Below are 20,131 nucleotides of genomic sequence, written 5' to 3' on the forward strand. Positions count from 1 at the left end.
TCCCACACTTCCCCAATGACCCCCATTGACCTCCCACACGTCCCCAATGGCCCCATTGGCCTCCCACACGTCCCCAGTGACCCCCACACTGGGGACCCCAGTGTCGGGAGGCCCAATGGGACCCATTGGCCTCCTACACGTCCCCAATGACCCCATTGGCCTCCACCGACGCAGGGCGCCGTGGAGTCCATCGCCATGAAGAACCCCAAGGAGCACACGGCGCTTTTGGAGGACATCACATGTCCCCAATGACCCCATTCACCTCCTACATGTCTCCAGTGACCCCCATTGACCCCCATTGACCTCCTACATGTTCCCAATGACCCCATTGGCCTCCCACACGTCCCCAATGGCCCCAATGACCCCCATAGACCTCCCACATGTCCCACGTGTCCCCAATGATCCCGTTGGCCTCCTACACGTCCCCATTGACCCCATTGGCCTCCCACACGTCCCCAATGGCCCCATTGGCCTCCCACACGTCCCCAATGACCCCATTGGCCTCCCACACGTCCCCAATGGCCCCATTGGCCTCCCACACGTCCCCAGTGACTCCCATTGACCTCCCACATGTCCCCAATGACCCCATTGGCCTCCACCGACGCAGGGCGCCGTGGAGTCCATCGCCATGAAGAACCCCAAGGAACGCACCGCCCTCTTCGAGGAGATCAGCCGCTCCGGGGAGCTGGCGCCCGAGTACGAGCGCCGCAAGAAGGACATGGTGAAGGCCGAGGAGGACACGCAGTTCAACTACCACCGCAAGAAGAACATCGCCGCCGAGCGCAAGGAGGCCAAGCAGGAGAAGGAGGAGGTGAGGCCGGCGAGGCCGCGCGGGCGCCGCCGCGGCGACGCGCGCGTCCCGGTGACCACGGCGCGGTGTCCTCGCTACAGGCGGACCGCTACCAGCGGCTGAAGGACGAGGTGGTGCGGGCCCAGGTGCAGCTGCAGCTCTTCAAGCTGTTCCACAACGAGGCCGAGATCGGGAGGCTGCACAAGGAGCTGGCGCTCAAGAACCGCGAGATCGACAAGGACAAGCGGCGCATGGACCGCGTGGAGGACGAGCTGCGCGAGCGCAAGAAGGAGCTGGGCAAGATGCTGCGCGAGCAGCAGCAGATCGAGAAGGACATCAAGTGGGTGGCCCTTGGTGGCCTCGCGCGGGGCCCCGGTGGCCCCTGGTGGCCTCACGTGTGTCCCGAGTGTCCCCAATGGCCCCTGGAGGCCCTGGTGGCCCTTGGTGGCCTCACGTGTGTCCTGAGTGCCCCCAATGGCTCCTGGAGGCCCTGGTGGCTCTTGGGGCCTCGCGCGTGTCCCAAGTGTCCCCAATGGCCCTTGGTGGCCTCGCGTGGGGCCCGAGTGTCCCCAGTGGCTCCTGGTGGCCTCGCGTGTGTCCTGAGTGTCCCCAATGGCTCCTGGAGGCCCTGGTGGCTCTTGGGGCCTCGCGCGGGTCCCCGGTGTCCCTGGTGGCCCCTGGTGGCCTCGCGTGTGTCCTGAGTGTCCCCCATGGCCCTTGGTGGCCTTGCGTGTGTCCCAAGTGCCCCCAATGGGTCCTGGAGGCCCTGGTGGCTCTTGGTGGCCCTCACGTGTGTCTAGAGGCCACAGTGGCTCTTGGTGGCCTCATGTGTGTCCCAAGTGTCCCCAGTGGCCCTTGGTGGCCTCACACGTGTCCCAAGTGCCCCCCAATGGCTCCTGGAGGCCCTGGTGGCTCCTGGTGCCTCACACGTGTCCCCAGTGTCCCCAATGGTCCTTGGTGGTCTCGCGCGTGTCCTGAGTGTCCCCAATGGTCCTTGGTGGCCTCACGCGGGGCCTGAGTGTCCCCAGTGGCTCTTGGAGGCCCTGGTGGCTCCTGGGGGCCTCACACGTGTCTGGAGTCCACAGTGACTCCTGGAGGTCTCACATGTGTCCCGAGTGTCCCCAATGGCTCCTGGAGGCCCTGGTGGCTCTTGGTGGCCTCACACGTGTCCCAAGTGCCCCCAATGGCTCCTGGAGGCCCTGGTGGCTCTTGGTGGCCCTCACGTGTGTCTAGAGGCCACAGTGGCTCGTGGTGGCCTCACACGTGTCCCCAGTGGCCCTTGGTGGCCTCGCGTGTGTCCCGAGTGTCCCTAATGGCTCCTGGAGGCCGTGGTGGCTCCTAGGGCCTCGCGTGGGGCCCGGGTGTCCCCAATGGCCCTTGGTGGCCTCACACGTGTCCCAAGTGCCCCCAATGGCTCCTGGAGGCCTTGGTGGCTCTTGGTGGCCTCACATGTGTCCCAAGTGTCCCCAATGGCTCCTGGAGGCCCTGGGGACTCCTGGTGGCCCTCACCAATGTCACATACGTCCCTGGTGGCTCTTGGTGGCCCTCACATGTATCTAGAGGCCATGATGGCTCTTGGTGGCCCTCACCCATGTCACCCATGTCACCCATGTCCCATGCAGCCCTGGTGGCTCTTGGTGGCCCTCACATGTGTCTAGAGGCCATGATGGCTCTTGGTGGCCCTCACCCATGTCCCATGCAGCCCTGGTGGTTCTTGGTGGCCCTCACATGTGTCTAGAGGCCATGATGGCTCTTGGTGGCCCTCACCCATGCCACCCATGTCACCCGTATCACATAGGTCCCCGGGGGCTCTTGGTGGCCCTCACACGCGTCCCCCATGTCCCCAGTGTCCCCGGCGGCCCCGGAGCCGTCTCCGACGTCCCCGCGTCCCCCTCTTTCCGCAGGGAGAAGGACGCGGAGCTCAACCAGAAGCGGCCGCAGTACATCAAGGCCAAGGAGAACACGGCGCACAAGATCAAGCGCGTGGAGGCGGCGCGCAAGGCGCTGCAGGGCGCGCAGCAGGCGTACGCCAAGCGCGCCGGCGAGCGCGACGAGCTGGAGCGCGAGACCCAGGCCGTGGAGCGCGCGCGTCTCGACTTCGAGGAGCGCATGGCCGAGGAGAGCCAGAGCCAGGGCCGCGACCTCACCCTGGAGGAGAACCAGGTACCTGAGGACGATGGGGACGTTGGAGACGTTGAGAACATTGGGAACGTTGAGGACGTTGAGGAGGTTGACGGCGTTGAGGACATTGAAGACGTTGGGGATGTTGGGGACGTTGAGGATGTTGAGGATGTTGATGACATTGAGGACGTTGAGGAGGTTGACGGCGTTGAGGACATTGAAGACGTTGGGGACGTAGGGGACATTGAGGACGTTGCGGACGTTGAGGACGTTGAGGACATTGAGGACGTTGGGGACGTTGAGGACGTTGGGGACATTGAAGACGTTGAGGACGTTGAGGATGTTGAGGACGTTGGGGACGTTGAGGACACTGAGGACGTTGAGGACATTCGGGACGTTGGGGACGTTGGGGACATTGGGGACGTTGGGGACGTCGAGAACGTTGGGGACGTTGAGGATGTTGGGGATGTTGGGGACGTTGGGGACGTTGGGGACACGGAGCCCCGCATGGCCGAGGAGAGCTAGAGCCAGGGCCGCGACCTCACCCTGGAGGAGAACCAGGTACCTGGTGACGATGGGGACAACGGGGACGTTGGGGACAACGGGGACGTTGGGGACGTTGAGGACATTGGGAACGTTGAGGAGGTTGAGGACGTTGAGGATGTTGGGGAGGTTGGGGACGTTGAGGACATTGAGGACGTTGGAGACCTTGAGGACGTTGAGGGCGTTGGGGATGTTGAGGACATTGAGGACATTGAGGACGTTGGGGACGTTGAGGACATTGAGGACGTTGAAGACGTTGAGGACATTGGGGACATTGGAGACATTGGGGGCGTTGGGGACGTTGAGGACATTGAGGACATTGGGGACGTTGAGGACGTTGGGGACGTTGGGGATGTTGAGGACGTTGAGGATGTTGGGGATGTTGAGGACATTGAGGACATTGAAGACGTTGGGGGCGTTGGGGACATTGGGGGCGTTGAGGACGTTGAGGACATTGAGGATGTTGAGGACGTTGAGGACGTTGGGGACGTTGAGGACATTGAGGATGTTGAGGACGTTGAAGATGTTAAGGACGTTGAGGACGTTGAGGACGTTGAGGGCGTTGGGGACGTTGGAAACACTGACACGGAGGGGCCACTGGCCCCAGGGTAAGTGCTGTGACCCATGGGGACGTTGTCCATGGTGTCCCCTGTCCCTTGTCCCCACCTTGTCCCTTGTCCCCAGGTGAAGCGGTACCACCGCCCCAAGGAGGAGGTTTGGGGACGTTGTCCATGGTGTCCCCTGTCCCTTGTCCCCAGGTGAAGCGCTACCACTGTCCCAAGGAGGAGGTTTGGGGACGTTGTCCATGGTGTCCCCTGTCCCCTGTCCCTTGTCCCCAGGTGAAGCGGTACCACCGTCTCAAGGAGGAGGTTTGGGGACGTTGTCCATGGTGTCCCCTGTCCCTTGTCCCTTGTCCCCAGGTGAAGCGGTACCATCGTCTCAAGGAGGAGGCCTCCAAACGCGCTGCCACCCTCGCGCAGGAGCTCGAGAAGTTCAACCGGGACCAGAAGGCCGACCAGGACCGGCTGGACCTGGAGGAGCGCAAGAAGGTGGAGACCGAGGTGAGCGCGGGGACATCGGGGACACGGGGACATGGGGACACCTGGGACATGGGGGACACGGGGGGACATGGGGATATGGGGGGCATGGAAGACACGGGGGACATTGGGGACACGGGGAACACTGGGGACACAGGGACACGGGGGACATGGGGACAAGGGGGACACGGGGGACACGGGGACATGGGGACACGGGGGATGCAGGGACACAGGGGACATGGGGGACATGGGGACATCGGGGACACCGGGGACATGGGGGACATGGAAGACACTGGGGACACGGGGGACATGCGGGACACGGGGACATGGGGGACATGGGGACACCGAGGACACGGGGACACGGGGGACATGGGGGACACGGGGACATGGGCGACATGAGGACACCAGGGACACCGAGGACATGGGGACAGGGGGACATGGGAGACACCAGGGGACATGGGGACACCAGGGACATGGGGACATGGGGGGCACCAGGGACACAGGGACATGGGGACACAGGGACATGGGGGACACCAGGGGACACCAGGGGACACTGGGGTCATGGGGGACACGGGGAACACCAGGGACATGGAGGACACGGGGACATGGGGACACCAGGGACATGGGGACATAGGGGGCATCGGGGACGCGGGGACATGGGGGACACTGGAGGAAAGGGGGGACATCAGGGACATGGGGAACACGGGGGACACGGGGATACAGGGGACATGGGGACACGGGGACATGGGGGACGTGGGGACACGGGGGACACAGGGGGAAGGGGACATTGGGGACACTGGGGACACAGGGGACATGGGGACAAGGGGGACACGGGGGACGCGGGGGACATTGGGGACACAGGGAACACTGGGGGCACAGGGGACACGGGGGACACGGGGGGCATAAGGACACTGCAGGAAAGAGGGTACACGGGGGACACCAGGGGACACGGGGACACGGGGGACATGGGGGACATGGGGGACATGGGGACACAAGAGACACGGGGACACTGGGGGAAAGGGGGGACATTGGGGACACGGGGGACATGAGGACACCCGGGACACGGGGCCATGGGGACACTGGGGGAAAGGGGGGACACCGGGGACATGAGGACACTGGGGACATGGGGACACGGGGGACATGGGGACACGGGGGACACCGGGGACATGAGGACACTGGGGACACTGGGGACATGGGGACACGGGGACATGAGGACACTGGGGACACCGGGGACATGAGGACACTGGGGACACTGGGGACACTGGGGACATGGGGACACGGGGGACATGGGGACACTGGGGACACCGGGGACATGAGGACACTGGGGACACTGGGGACATGGGGACACGGGGACATGAGGACACTGGGGACACGGGGGACACCGGGGACATGAGGACACTGGGGACACTGGGGACATGGGGACACGGGGGACATGGGGACACGGGGACACCGGGGACATGAGGACACTGGGGACACTGGGCACACGGGGGACACGGGGACATGGGGACACTGGGGACACGGGGGACACGGGGACATAAGGACACTGGGGACATGGGGACATGGGGACACGGGGCCGTCCCCGGGTGTCCCCTCACCCCCCTGTCCCCCAGGCCAAGATCAAGCAGAAGCTGCGGGAGATCGAGGAGAACCAGAAACGCATCGAGAAGCTGGAGGAGTACATCGCCACCAGCAAGTGAGTGACGTGTCCCCAAGGTGTCCCCACGGTGTCCCCAAGGTGTCCCCAAGGTGTCCCCAATGTCCCCAATGTCCCCACGGTGTCCCCAAGGTGTCCCCAATGTCCGCCTGTGTCCCCCATGTCCCTCCAAGTCCATCGAGAAGCTGGAGGAGTACATCGCCACCAGCAAGTGAGTGACGTGTCCCCAATGTCCCCAATGTCCCCACGGTGTCCCCAATGTCCCCCTGTGTCCCCACGGTGTCCCTGTGTCCCCCTGTGTCCCCTCCATGTCAAGGAACATGAGGAGTACATTGCCACCAGCAAGTGAGTGACACGTCCCCAATGTCCCCAAGGTGTCCCCAACGTCCTCACGGTGTCCCCAATGTCCGTGTGTCCCCACGGTGTCCCCCCATGTCCCCTGTTTGTCAAGGAACATGAGGCGTACATTGCCACCAGCAAGTGAGTGACGCGTCCCCAATGTCCCCAATGTCCCCAATGTCCCCACGGTGTCCCCAATGTCCCCCTGTGTCCCCACCATGTCAAGGAACATGAGGAGTACATTGCCACCAGCAAGTGAGTGCCATGTCCCCCCGTGTCCCCAACGTCCCCAACGTCCCCAACGTCCTCAGCGTCCTCAATGTCCTCAACGTCCTCAACGTTCCCAATGTCCTCAACGTCCTCAACCTCCTCAATGTCCCCAACGTCCCCAATGCCCCCAACCTCCCCAACATCCTCAACGTCCCCAACGTCCCCAACGTCCTCAATGTCCTCAACGTCCTCAATGTCCCCATTGTCCCCAACGTCCCCAATGTCCCCAACGTCCCCAACATCCTCAACGTCCCCAATGTCCCCAACGTCCCCAACGTCCTGAACGTCCCCAACGTCCCCAACGTCCCCAACCTCCCCAACCTCCTCAACGTCCCCAACGTCCTCAATGTCCCCAACGTCCCCAACGTCCTCAACGTCCTCAACATCCCCAACCTCCTCAACGTCCTCAACGTCCCCAATGTCCTCAATGTCCCCGTTGTCCCCGTTGTCCCCAACCTCCCCAACGCCCCCAACGTCCCCAATGTCCCCAACGTCCCCATTGTCCCCGATGTCCCCAGGCAGTCCCTGGAGGAGCAGCGGCGCCTCGAGGCCGAGCTCACGGCGCAGGTGGAGTCGGCCAAGCGCCGCATCGACGAGGTCAACCAGGAGCTCAACCAGGTCATGGAGCAGCTGGGGGACGCGCGGATCGACCGGCAGGAGAGCAGCCGGCAGCAGCGCAAGGCCGAGATCATGGAGAGCATCAAGCGCCTCTACCCGGGCTCCGTGGTGAGGGGACATTGGGGACATTGGGGACATTGGGGACACATGGGGACATTGGGGACATTGGGGACAGGAGAGCAGCCGGCAGCAGCGCAAGGCCGAGATCATGGAGAGCATCAAGCGCCTCTACCCGGGCTCCGTGGTGAGGGGGACATGGGGACATTGGGGACACATGGGGACATTGGGGACATTGGGACACACAGGGACATTGGGACACATGGGGACATTGGGGACATTGGGACATTGGGGACATTGGGGACATTGGGGACATGGAGACACATGGGGACATTGGGGACACATGGGGACGTTGGGGACATTGGGGACAGGAGAGCAGCCGGCAGCAGCGCAAGGCCGAGATCATGGAGAGCATCAAGCGCCTGTACCCGGGCTCCGTGGTGAGGGGACATTGGGGACATTGGGGACACATGGGGACATTGGGACATTGGGACACATGGGGACATTGGGGACACATGGGGACATTGGGACATTGGGACACATGGGGACATTGGGACACATGGGGACATTGGGGACATTGGGGACACATGGGGACATTGGGGACATTGGGGACAGGAGAGCAGCCAGCAGCAGCGCAAGGCCGAGATCATGGAGAGCATCAAGCGCCTCTACCCGGGCTCCGTGGTGAGGGGGACATTGGGGACATTGGGGACACATGAGGACATTGAGGACGTTGAGGACATTGGGGACATTGGGACACATGGGGACATTGGGGACATTGGGACACACGGGGACATTGGGACACATGGGGACATTGGGGACAGGAGAGCAGCCGGCAGCAGCGCAAGGCCGAGATCATGGAGAGCATCAAGCGCCTCTACCCGGGCTCCGTGGTGAGGGGGACATTGGGGACATTGGGGACACATGAGGACATTGAGGACGTTGAGGACATTGGGGACATTGGGACACATGGGGACATTGGGGACATTGGGACACACGGGGACATTGGGACACATGGGGACATTGGGGACAGGAGAGCAGCCGGCAGCAGCGCAAGGCCGAGATCATGGAGAGCATCAAGCGCCTCTACCCGGGCTCCGTGGTGAGGGGACATTGGGGACATTGGGGACACATGGGGACATTGGGGACATTGGGGACAGGAGAGCAGCCGGCAGCAGCACAAGGCCGAGATCATGGAGAGCATCAAGCGCCTCTACCCGGGCTCCGTGGTGAGGGGACATTGGGGACATTGGGGACATTGGGACACATGGGGACATTGGGGACACATGGGGACACATGGGGACATTGGGACACATGGGGACATTGGGGACATTGGGGACACATGGGGACATTGGGGACACATGGGGACACATGGGGACATTGGGACACATGGGGACGTTGGGGACATTGGGGACAGGAGAGCAGCCGGCAGCAGCGCAAGGCCGAGATCATGGAGAGCATCAAGCGCCTGTACCCGGGCTCCGTGGTGAGGGGACATTGGGGACATTGGGGACACATGGGGACATTGGGACATTGGGACACATGGGGACATTGGGGACACATGGGGACATTGGGACATTGGGACACATGGGGACATTGGGACACATGGGGACATTGGGGACATTGGGGACACATGGGGACATTGGGGACATTGGGGACAGGAGAGCAGCCAGCAGCAGCGCAAGGCCGAGATCATGGAGAGCATCAAGCGCCTCTACCCGGGCTCCGTGGTGAGGGGGACATTGGGGACATTGGGGACACATGAGGACATTGAGGACGTTGAGGACATTGGGGACATTGGGACACATGGGGACATTGGGGACATTGGGACACACGGGGACATTGGGACACATGGGGACATTGGGGACAGGAGAGCAGCCGGCAGCAGCGCAAGGCCGAGATCATGGAGAGCATCAAGCGCCTCTACCCGGGCTCCGTGGTGAGGGGACATTGGGGACATTGGGGACACATGGGGACATTGGGGACATTGGGGACAGGAGAGCAGCCGGCAGCAGCACAAGGCCGAGATCATGGAGAGCATCAAGCGCCTCTACCCGGGCTCCGTGGTGAGGGGACATTGGGGACATTGGGGACATTGGGACACATGGGGACATTGGGGACACATGGGGACACATGGGGACATTGGGACACATGGGGACATTGGGGACATTGGGGACACATGGGGACATTGGGGACACATGGGGACACATGGGGACATTGGGACACATGGGGACGTTGGGGACATTGGGGACAGGAGAGCAGCCGGCAGCAGCGCAAGGCCGAGATCATGGAGAGCATCAAGCGCCTGTACCCGGGCTCCGTGGTGAGGGGGACATGGGGACATTGGGGACATTGGGGACACATGGGGACATTGGGGACATTGGGGACATTGGGACACATTGGGGACATTGGGGACAGGAGAGCAGCCGGCAGCAGCGCAAGGCCGAGATCATGGAGAGCATCAAGCGCCTCTACCCGGGCTCCGTGGTGAGGGGACATTGGGGACATTGGGGACATTGGGACACATGGGGACGTTGGGGACATTGGGACATTGGGGACATTGGGGACATTGGGGACAGGAGAGCAGCCGGCAGCAGCACAAGGCCGAGATCATGGAGAGCATCAAGCGCCTGTACCCGGGCTCCGTGGTGAGGGGGACATGGGGACATTGGGGACATTGGGGACACATGAGGACATTAAGGACGTTGAGGACATGGGGGACATTGGGACACATGGGGACGTTGGGGACATTGGGACATTGGGGACATTGGGGACATGGAGACACATGGGGACATTGGGGACACATGGGGACATTGGGACACATGGGGACATTGGGGACATTGGGGACAGGAGAGCAGCCGGCAGCAGCGCAAGGCCGAGATCATGGAGAGCATCAAGCGTGTCCCCGCCGCGTGTCCCTGTGCTGTCCCCAACGTCCCCCGATGTCCCCGACGTCCCTGTGTGTCCCTGTGTGTCCCCACGTGTCCCCGTGCTGTCCCCGACATCCCCGTGTATCCCCACGCTGTCCCTGACGTCCCCGCCATGTGTCCCCGCACTGTCCCCAATGTCCCTGTGCTGTCCCCGACATCCCCCCGTGTCCCTGCGCTGTCCCCACGTGTCCCCGCACTGTCCCCAATGTCCCTGTGCTGTCCCCGATGTCCCCGCGTGTCCCCATGCTGTCCCCACATCCCCCTGCCACATGTCCCCGCGCCGTCCCCACGTGTCCCCGTGCTGTCCCCGATGTCCCCGCGTGTCCCCACATCCCCCCGCCGCGTGTCCCCGTGCTGTCCCCAACGTCCCCCCGTGTCCCCACGTGTCCCCGCCGCGTGTCCCCACGATGTCCCCAACGTCCCCCGATGTCCCCACATCCCCCCGCCGCGTGTCCCCGCGCCGTCCCCACGTGTCCCCGTGCTGTCCCCGATGTCCCCCCATGTCCCCACATCCCCCCGCCGCGTGTCCCCGCGCTGTCCCCAATGTCCCCTGATGTCCCCAACGTCCCCCCATGTCCCCACATCCCCCTGCTGCGTGTCCCCGTGCTGTCCCCAACGTCCCCCCGTGTCCCTACGTGTCCCCGCCGCGTGTCCCCACGATGTCCCCAACGTCCCCCGATGTCCCCAACGTCTCCCCGTGTCCCCACGTGTCCCCGCCGCGTGTCCCCACGATGTCCCCAACGTCCCCCGATGTCCCCAACGTCCCCCGATGTCCCCGTGTCCCCGCCGCGTGTCCCCACGATGTCCCCAACGTCCCCCGATGTCCCCAACGTCCCCCGATGTCCCCACATCCCCCTGCTGCGTGTCCCCACGATGTCCCCAACGTCCCCCCATGTCCCCACATGTCCCCGCTGCGTGTCCCCACGATGTCCCCAACGTCCTCTGATGTCCCCAACGTCCCCCCATGTCCCCACGATGTCCCCACCGCGTGTCCCCAGGATGTCCCCAACGTCCCCCGATGTCCCCAACGTCCCCCCATGTCCCCCGATGTCCCCAACGTCCCCCGATGTCCCCGCAGTTCGGGCGCCTCCTGGACCTGTGCCAGCCCACGCAGAAGAAATACCAGATCGCGGTGACCAAAGTGCTGGGCAAGAACATGGACGCCATCATCGTGGACTCGGAGAAGACGGGACGGGACTGCATCCAGTACATCAAGGAGCAGCGTGGGGAGCCCGAGACCTTCCTGCCGCTGGACTACCTGGAGGTGACACTGGGGACACGAGGGGACACGTGGGGACACGAGGGGACACGTGGGGACACGTGGGGACACGTGGGGACACGAGGGGACACGCGGGACGCGGCTGCATCCAGTACATCAAGGAGCAGCGCGGCGAGCCCGAGACCTTCCTGCCGCTGGACTACCTGGAGGTGACACTGGGGACACGTGGGGACACTTGGGGACACGTGGGGACACGTGGGGACACGCGGGACGCGGCTGCATCCAGTACATCAAGGAGCAGCGCGGGGAGCCCGAGACCTTCCTGCCGCTGGACTACCTGGAGGTGACACTGGGGACACGAGGGGACACGAGGGGACACGTGGGGACACGTGGGGACACGAGGGGACACGTGGGGACACGTGGGGACACGTGGGGACACGAGGGGACACGCGGGACGCGGCTGCATCCAGTACATCAAGGAGCAGCGCGGGGAGCCCGAGACCTTCCTGCCGCTGGACTACCTGGAGGTGACACTGGGGACACGAGGGGACACGTGGGGACACGTGGGGACACGCGGGACGCAGCTGCATCCAGTACATCAAGGAGCAGCGCGGGGAGCCCGAGACCTTCCTGCCGCTGGACTACCTGGAGGTGACACTGGGGACACGTGGGGACACGCGAGGACACGTGGGGACATGTGGGGACATGTGGGGACACGTGGGGACACGCGGGGACACGAGGGGACAGGTAGGGACACGTGGGGACACGTGGGGACACGCGGGGACACGAGGGGACGTGTGGGGACACGAGGGGACATGAGGGGACACGTGGGGACACGTGGGGACACGTGGGGACATGAGGGACACGTGGGGACACAGGACACATAGGGACACGTGGGGACACGTGGGGACACGAGGGGACAGGAGGGGACGCGTGGGGACACGAAGGGACACGAGGGGACACGTGGGGACACGTGGGGACACGACGGGACACGTGGGGACACATGGGGACATGTGGGGACACGAGGGGACACGTGGGGACACGTGGGAGCACACGGGGATGCGCAGGGACATGCAGGGATGCGTAGGGGCATGCGGGGACACGTGGGGACACCCTGAGGACACATGGTGACACCCTGGGGACACCCTGGTGACACTTGGTGACACATGTCCCCACAGGTGAAGCCCACGGACGAGAAGCTCCGGGAGCTGAAGGGCGCCAAGCTGGTCTAGGGACACATGGGGACACACAGGGGTGCTCAGGGACATGCAGGGTCACACAGGGACACTCTGGGGACACATGGTGACACCTTGGTGACACTTGGTGACCTGTCCCTGTCCTTGTCCCAGGTCAAACCCACCGATGAGAAGCTCCGCGAGCTGAAGGGCGCCAAGCTGGTCTAGGGACACATGGGGACACACAGGGATGCTCAGGGACATGCAGGGTCACACAGGGACACTCTGGGGACACATGATGACACCTTGGTGACACTTGGTGACACATGTCCCTGTCCTTGTCCCAGGTGAAACCCACCGACGAGAAGCTCCGCGAGCTCAAGGGCGCCAAGCTGGTCTAGGGACACATGGGGACACACAGGGATGCTCAGGGACAGATGGGGATGTCCAGGGCCACCCTGAGGACACATGGTGACACCTTGGTGACACTTGGTGACCTGTCCTTGTCCTTGTCCCAGGTCAAACCCACCGATGAGAAGCTGCGGGAGCTGAAGGGCGCCAAGCTGGTCTAGGGACACATGGGGACACACAGGGATGCTCAGGGACATGCAGGGTCACACAAGGCCACCCTGGGGACACATGGTGACCCCGTGGTGACACTTGGTGACACTTGGTGACACATGTCCCCACAGGTGAAACCCACCGACGAGAAGCTCCGTGAGCTCAAGGGCGCCAAGCTGGTCTAGGGACACATAGGAGGACATGGGGATGCTCAGGGACACACAGGGACACACAGGGCCACCCTGAGGACACATGGTGACACCTTGGTGACACTTGGTGACCTGTCCTTGTCCTTGTCCCAGGTCAAACCCACCGACGAGAAGCTGCGGGAGCTGAAGGGCGCCAAGCTGGTCTAGGGACACATGGGGACACACAGGGATGCTCAGGGACACACAGGGACACTCTGGGGACACATGGTGACACCTTGGTGACACTTGGTGACCTGTCCTTGTCCTTGTCCCAGGTCAAACCCACCGATGAGAAGCTCCGGGAGCTCAAGGGCGCCAAGCTGGTCTAGGGACACATGGGGACACACAGGGATGCTCAGGGACACATGGGGATGTCCAGGGCCACCCTGAGGACACATGGTGACACTTGGTGACACATGTCCTTGTCCCTGTCCTTGTCCCAGGTCAAACCCACCGACGAGAAGCTCCGCGAGCTCAAGGGCGCCAAGCTGGTCTAGAGACATGCAGAGACACACAGGGATGCTCAGGGACATGCAGGGCCACCCTGGGGACACATGGTGACACTTGGTGACACTTGGTGACCTGTCCTTGTCCTTGTCCCAGGTCAAACCCACCGACGAGAAGCTCCGCGAGCTGAAGGGCGCCAAGCTGGTCTAGGGACACATGGGGACACACAGGGATGCTCAGGCACACCCTGGGGACACATGGTGACCCCGTGGTGACACTTGGTGACACATGTCCTTGTCCCTGTCCTTGTCCCAGGTCAAACCCACCGATGAGAAGCTCCGCGAGCTGAAGGGCGCCAAGCTGGTCTAGGGACACATGGGGACACACAGGGATGCTCAGGGACACACAGGGACACTCTGGGGACACATGGTGACACTTGGTGACACTTGGTGACCTGTCCTTGTCCTTGTCCCAGGTGAAACCCACCGACGAGAAGCTGCGGGAGCTCAAGGGCGCCAAGCTGGTCTAGGGACACATGGGGACACACAGGGGTGCACAGGGACATGCAGGGTCACACAGGGCCACCCTGGGGACACATGGTGACACCTTGGTGACACTTGGTGACCTGTCCCTGTCCTTGTCCCAGGTCAAACCCACCGACGAGAAGCTCCGCGAGCTCAAGGGTGCCAAGCTGGTCTAGGGACATGCAGGGACATGTGGGGACACAGGGGGATGCACAGGGACATGCAGGGACACTCTGGGGACACATGGTGACACCTTGGTGACACTTGGTGACCTGTCCCTGTCCTTGTCCCAGGTCAAACCCACGGACGAGAAGCTCCGCGAGCTCAAGGGCGCCAAGCTGGTCTAGGGACACATGGGGACACACAGGGATGCTCAGGGACATGCAGGGACACCCTGGGGACACATGATGACACCTTGGTGACACTTGGTGACACATGTCCTTGTCCCCGCAGGTCAAACCCACGGACGAGAAGCTGCGCGAGCTGAAGGGCGCCAAGCTGGTGATCGACGTGATCCGCTACGAGCCCCCGCACATCAAGAAGGCGCTGCAGTTCGCGTGCGGCAACGCGCTCGTGTGCGACAACGTGGAGGACGCGCGGCGCATCGCCTTCGGCGGCCACCAGCGCCACAAGGTGACACCAGTGTCCCCGAGGGGACATGGGGACACGGGGACACCCCCACATGGTCCAGTCCCAGGGGTGGTGGCCCTGGAGGGGACCCGGTTCCGGAACGCAGGGTCTTAGTGCTGCAGGGTGACACTGCTGTCCCCAAGGGGCTCCACGTGGTCCCTTCCTGGGTATGGTGGCCCTGGAGGGGACCCTGTTCTGGAATGCAGGGCCACCAGCACCACAAGGTGACACCACAGGGGACGTGGGGACACCCAGGCCACCCCGACATGGTCCAATCCCAGGGATGGTGGCCCTGGAGGGGACCCAATTCCAGAACCCGGGGCCACCAGTGCCACAAGGTGACACCAGGGTCCCCAAGGAGCCCCACATGGTCCCTTCTCAGGGACAGTGGCCCTGGGGGGGTCCTGGTTCCAGAATCCAGGGCCACCAGCACCATGAGGGTGACACCAGTGTCCCCAAGGGGACATGGGGACACGGGGACACCCCCACGTGGGCCATTCCCAGGGACTGTGGTGATGGAGGGGACCCGGTTCCGGAATCCAGGGTCTTAGTGCTGCAGGGTGACACTGCTGTCCCCAAGGGGCTCCACGTGGTGGGGATGGTGGCCCTGGAGGGGACCCTGTTCTGGAATGCAGGGCCACCGGCGCCACAAGGTGACACTGATGTCCCCAAGGGGACATGGGGACACCCGGGCCACCCCCACATGGTCCAGTCCCAGGGGTGGTGGCCCTGGAGGGGACCCGGTTCCAGAACGCAGGGTTTTAGTGCTGCAGGGTGACACCAGTGTCCCCAAGGGGCTCCACGTGGTCCCTTCCTGGGGATGGTGGCCCTGGAGGGGACCCTGTTCTGGAATGCAGGGCCACCAGCACCACAAGGTGACACCGCGGGGGACAGGGGGACATGGGGACACCCCAACATGGTCCATTCCTGGGGACAGTGACCCTGGACAGGACCCTGTTTTAGAACACAGGGCCACCAGCGCCACAAGGTGACACCAGTGTCCCCAAGGGGCTCCACGTGGTCCCTTCCCGGGGATGGTGGCCCTGGAGGGGACCCTGTTCCAGAACCCAGTGTCACCAATGCCACAAGGTGACACCAGTGTCCCCAGTGTCCCCAGCTGATGCCACCTGTCCCCAACATTGTCCCCGCAGACCCTGTTCCACAAAGCCAGTGTCACCAGCGCCACAAGGTGACACCGGTGTCCCCAATGGCCCCGGCTGATGCCACCTGTCCCCACGTTGTCCCCGCAGACGGGACCCTGTTCCAGAACCCAGTGTCACCAGCACCACAAGGTGACACCGATGGCTGATGCCACCTGTCCCCACGTTGTCCCCGCAGACGGTGGCCCTGGACGGGACCCTGTTCTACAAAGCCAGTGTCACCAGTGCTAGAAGGTGACACCGGTGTCCCCAGTGTCCCAGCTGATGCCACCTGTCCCCACATTGTCCCCGCAGACGGTGGCCCTGGACGGGACCCTGTTCCAGAACCCAGTGTCACCAGCACCACAAGGTGACACCGGTGTCCCCAATGGCCCCGGCTGATGTCACCTGTCCCCACGTTGTCCCCGCAGACGGTGGCCCTGGACGGGACCCTGTTCCAGAAATCCGGTGTCATCTCCGGTGGCGCCAGCGACCTCAAGGCCAAGGCCCGGCGCTGGGACGAGAAGGCCGTGGACAAGCTCAAGGACAAGAAGGAGCGGCTCACCGAGGAGCTCAAGGTGTCCCCAAGTGTCCCCGAGTGTCACTGAGTGTCCCCGAGTGTCACCGAGTGTCACCGGGTGTCCCTGGTGTCCCCTGGGGCGCCGCGTCCCCAATGTCCCCATGTATCCCTGCGCATCCCCAGTGTCCCTGCACATTCCCATGTGTCCCTGCACATGTCCCCAAGTGTCCCCGAGTGTCACCGAGTGTCCCCGAGTGTCCCCTGAGGCGCCGCGTCCCCAATGTCCCCACGTGTCCCTGCGCATCCCCAGCATCCCCACACATCCCTACGTGTCCCTGCACATTCCCACGTGTCCCCAAGTGTCCCCGAGTGTCACCGGGTGTCACCAAGTGTCACAAAGTGTCACCGGGTGTCCCCGAGTGTCCTCGAGTGTCACCTGGGGCACCGTGTCCCCGCATGTCCCCAGCGTCCCCACACATCCCTATGTGTCCCTGCACATTCCCACGTGTCCACACATGTCCCCGAGTGTCCCCCGAGTGTCCCCAAGTGTCCCCGAGTGTCACCGAGTGTCACCGAGTGTCCCCAAGTGTCACCGGGTGTCACCGAGTGTCCTCGAGTGTCCCCTGAGGCGTCGTGTCCCCGCGTGTCCCCACACATCCCTACGTGTCCCTGCACATTCCCACGTGTCCACACATGTCCCCAGTGTCCCCGAGTGTCCCCCGAGTGTCCCCAAGTGTCCCCGAGTGTCACCGAGTGTCACCGAGTGTCCCCAAGTGTCACCGGGTGTCACCGAGTGTCCTCGAGTGTCCCCTGAGGCGTCGTGTCCCCGCGTGTCCCCACACATCCCTACATGTCCCTGCACATTCCCATGTGTCCCCCGAGTGTCCCCGAGTGTCCCCAAGTGTCACCGAGTGTCCCCGGTGTCCCCTGAGGCGCCGCGTCCCCAATGTCCCCACGTATCCCCACATGTCCCCCCGCGTCCCTCCGTGTCCCCACATGTCCCGATGTGTCCCCATGTGTCCTGACGCGTCCCCCCGTGTCTCCCCGTGTCCCTCGCCGTGTCCCCCCGTGTCCTCACGTGTCCCCCCGTGTCCTGACGTGTCCCCCCGTATCCCCCCATGTCCTGACGCGTCCCCATGTCCCCCCGTGTCCCCCTGTCCCCCCCGTGTCCTGACGTGTCCCCCCGTCCCCCCATGTGTCCTGATGTGTCCCCCCGTCCCCACATGTCCCCCCGTGTCCCCCTGTCCCCCCGTGTCCCCACGTGTTCTGACGTGTCCCCACGTGTCCCCCCACGTCCCTGCATGTCCTCACATGTCCCCCCGTGTCCCCCCCCATGTCCCCCGTGTCCCCGCATGTCCCCCCACGTCCCCCCGCATCCCCCCGTGTCCCCCAGTCCCCCCGTGTCCCCCTGTGTCCCCCCGTGTCCCCCCCATGTCCCCCACGTCCCCCCACGTCCCCCCGTGTCCTGACACGTCCTCCCATGTCCCCCCGTGTCCCCCCGTGTCCCGACGTGTCCCCACGTGTCCCCCCACGTCCCCCCGTGTCCTCACATGTCCCCCCGTGTCCCCCAGTTCCCCCGTGTCCCCCCGTGTCCCCCCGCATCCCCCCACGTCCCTGCATGTCCTCACATGTCCCCCCATGTCCCCCACGTCCCCCCATGTCCTGACACGTCCTCCCGTGTCCCCCCTGTCCCCCCGCGTGTCCTGACGCGTCCCCCCACGTCCCCACATAGCCCTATACGTCCCCACGTGTCCTGACGTGTCCCCCCGTATCCCCCTGTGTCCCCCCGTGTCCCCCACGTCCCCCCGTGTCCTGACGTGTCCTGACGTGTCCCCCCGTGTCCCCCCGTGTCCCCGCATGTCCTCACATGTCCCCCCGTGTCCCCCAGTCCCCCTGTGTCCCCCCGTGTCCCCACGTGTCCCCCTGTGTCCCCACGTGTCCCCCACGTCCCCCCACGTCCCCCGGTGTCCTGACGCGTCCCCATGTCCCCCCGTGTCCCCCCGTCCCCCCGCGTGTCCTGACGCGTCCCCCCACGTCCCCACATATCCCTATACGTCCCCACGTGTCCTGACGTGTCCCCCCGTGTCCCCCTGTGTCCTGACGTGTCCCCCCGTGTCCCCGCGTGTCCTGACGCGTCCCCCCACGTCCCCACATAGCCCTATACGTCCCCACGTGTCCCCCCCGTCCCCCTGTGTCCTGACGTGTCCCCCCGTGTCCCCCTGTGTCCTGACGTGTCCCCCCGTGTCCCCGCGTGTCCTGACGCGTCCCCCCACGTCCCCACATAGCCCTATACGTCCCCACGTGTCCCCCCCGTCCCCCTGTGTCCTGACGTGTCCCCCCGTGTCCCCCCGTGTCCTGACGTGTCCCCCCGTGTCCCCTTATCCCCCCCGCCGTGTCCTGACGTGTCCCCCCGTGTCCCCGCGTGTCCTGACGTGTCCCCCCGTGTCCCCTTATCCCCCCCGCCGTGTCCTGACGTGTCCCCCCGTGTCCCCGCGTGTCCTGACGTGTCCCCCGCCGTGTCCCCCGTGTCCTGACGTGTCCCCCCGTGTCCTGACGTGTCCCCCCGTGTCCTGACGCGTCCCCCCGTCCCCCTGTCCCCCGCAGGAGCAGATGAAGGCCAAGCGCAAGGAGGCCGAGCTGCGGCAGGTCCAGTCCCAGGCCCACGGCCTCCAGATGAGGCTCAAGTACTCGCAGAGCGACCTGGAGCAGACCAAGACCCGGCACCTGGCGCTGAACCTGCAGGTGGGCGCCCGTGTGCCCTGGAGCCTAATGAGGGCGTGGGGAGCTGCCCGTGTGCCCTGGAGCCTAATGAGGGCACGGGGAATGGCCTGGGTGCCCTGGAGCCTAATGAGGGCCCTGGGAATGGCCTGGGTGCCCTGGAGCCTAGTGAGGGCCCTGGGAATGGCCCGTGTGCCCTGGAGCCTAATGAGGGCACGGGGAGCGTCCTGGGTGCCCTGGAGCCTAATGAGGGCACGGGGAGCGGCCCTGGGCACCCTGGAGCCTAATGAGGGCACGAGGAGCGGCCCGGGCACCTTGGAGCCTAATGAGGGCACGGGGAGCGGCCCTGGAGCCTAATGAGGGCCCTGGGAATAGCCCGTGTGCCCTGGAGCCTAATGAGGGCCCTGGGAATGGCCTGGGTGCCCTGGAGCCTAATGAGGGCACGGGGAGTGGCCTGTGTGCCCTGGAGCCTAATGACGGCACGGGGAATGGCCTGGGTGCCCTGGAGCCTAATGAGGGCTCTGGGAATGGCCTGGGTGCCCTGGAACCTAATGAGGGCCCTGGGAATGGCCCGTGCGCCCTGGAGCCTAATGAGGGCTCTGGGAATGGCCTGGGTGCCCTGGAGCCTAATGACGGCACGGGGAGCGGCCC

General features: G+C 64.4%; 1 protein-coding gene across 1 annotated transcript in view; it reads left to right on the forward strand.

Moving 5' to 3' along the window:
* Positions 1 to 607: 607 nt before the first annotated feature.
* Positions 608 to 20,131, forward strand: part of SMC1A (structural maintenance of chromosomes 1A) — a gene marked incomplete at both ends in the record, with an annotated part of 35,925 nt that continues 16,401 nt past the window's right edge. Inside the window, 10 exons of the mRNA XM_088539192.1 lie at positions 608 to 811; positions 892 to 1,130; positions 2,695 to 2,953; positions 4,375 to 4,515; positions 6,102 to 6,184; positions 7,273 to 7,480; positions 11,438 to 11,623; positions 14,927 to 15,106; positions 16,674 to 16,820; positions 19,367 to 19,504. Of these exons, the coding sequence (XP_088395318.1) occupies positions 608 to 811; positions 892 to 1,130; positions 2,695 to 2,953; positions 4,375 to 4,515; positions 6,102 to 6,184; positions 7,273 to 7,480; positions 11,438 to 11,623; positions 14,927 to 15,106; positions 16,674 to 16,820; positions 19,367 to 19,504 (1,785 nt within the window). The remainder of the gene's footprint in view (positions 812 to 891; positions 1,131 to 2,694; positions 2,954 to 4,374; positions 4,516 to 6,101; positions 6,185 to 7,272; positions 7,481 to 11,437; positions 11,624 to 14,926; positions 15,107 to 16,673; positions 16,821 to 19,366; positions 19,505 to 20,131) is intronic.

The sequence above is a fragment of the Tinamus guttatus genome, unplaced genomic scaffold, assembly GCF_059628265.1.
Source record: "Tinamus guttatus ecotype Peru unplaced genomic scaffold, ASM5962826v1 Tinamus_guttatus_pri_ptg001473l, whole genome shotgun sequence".
NCBI classification, from domain to species: domain Eukaryota; kingdom Metazoa; phylum Chordata; class Aves; order Tinamiformes; family Tinamidae; genus Tinamus; species Tinamus guttatus.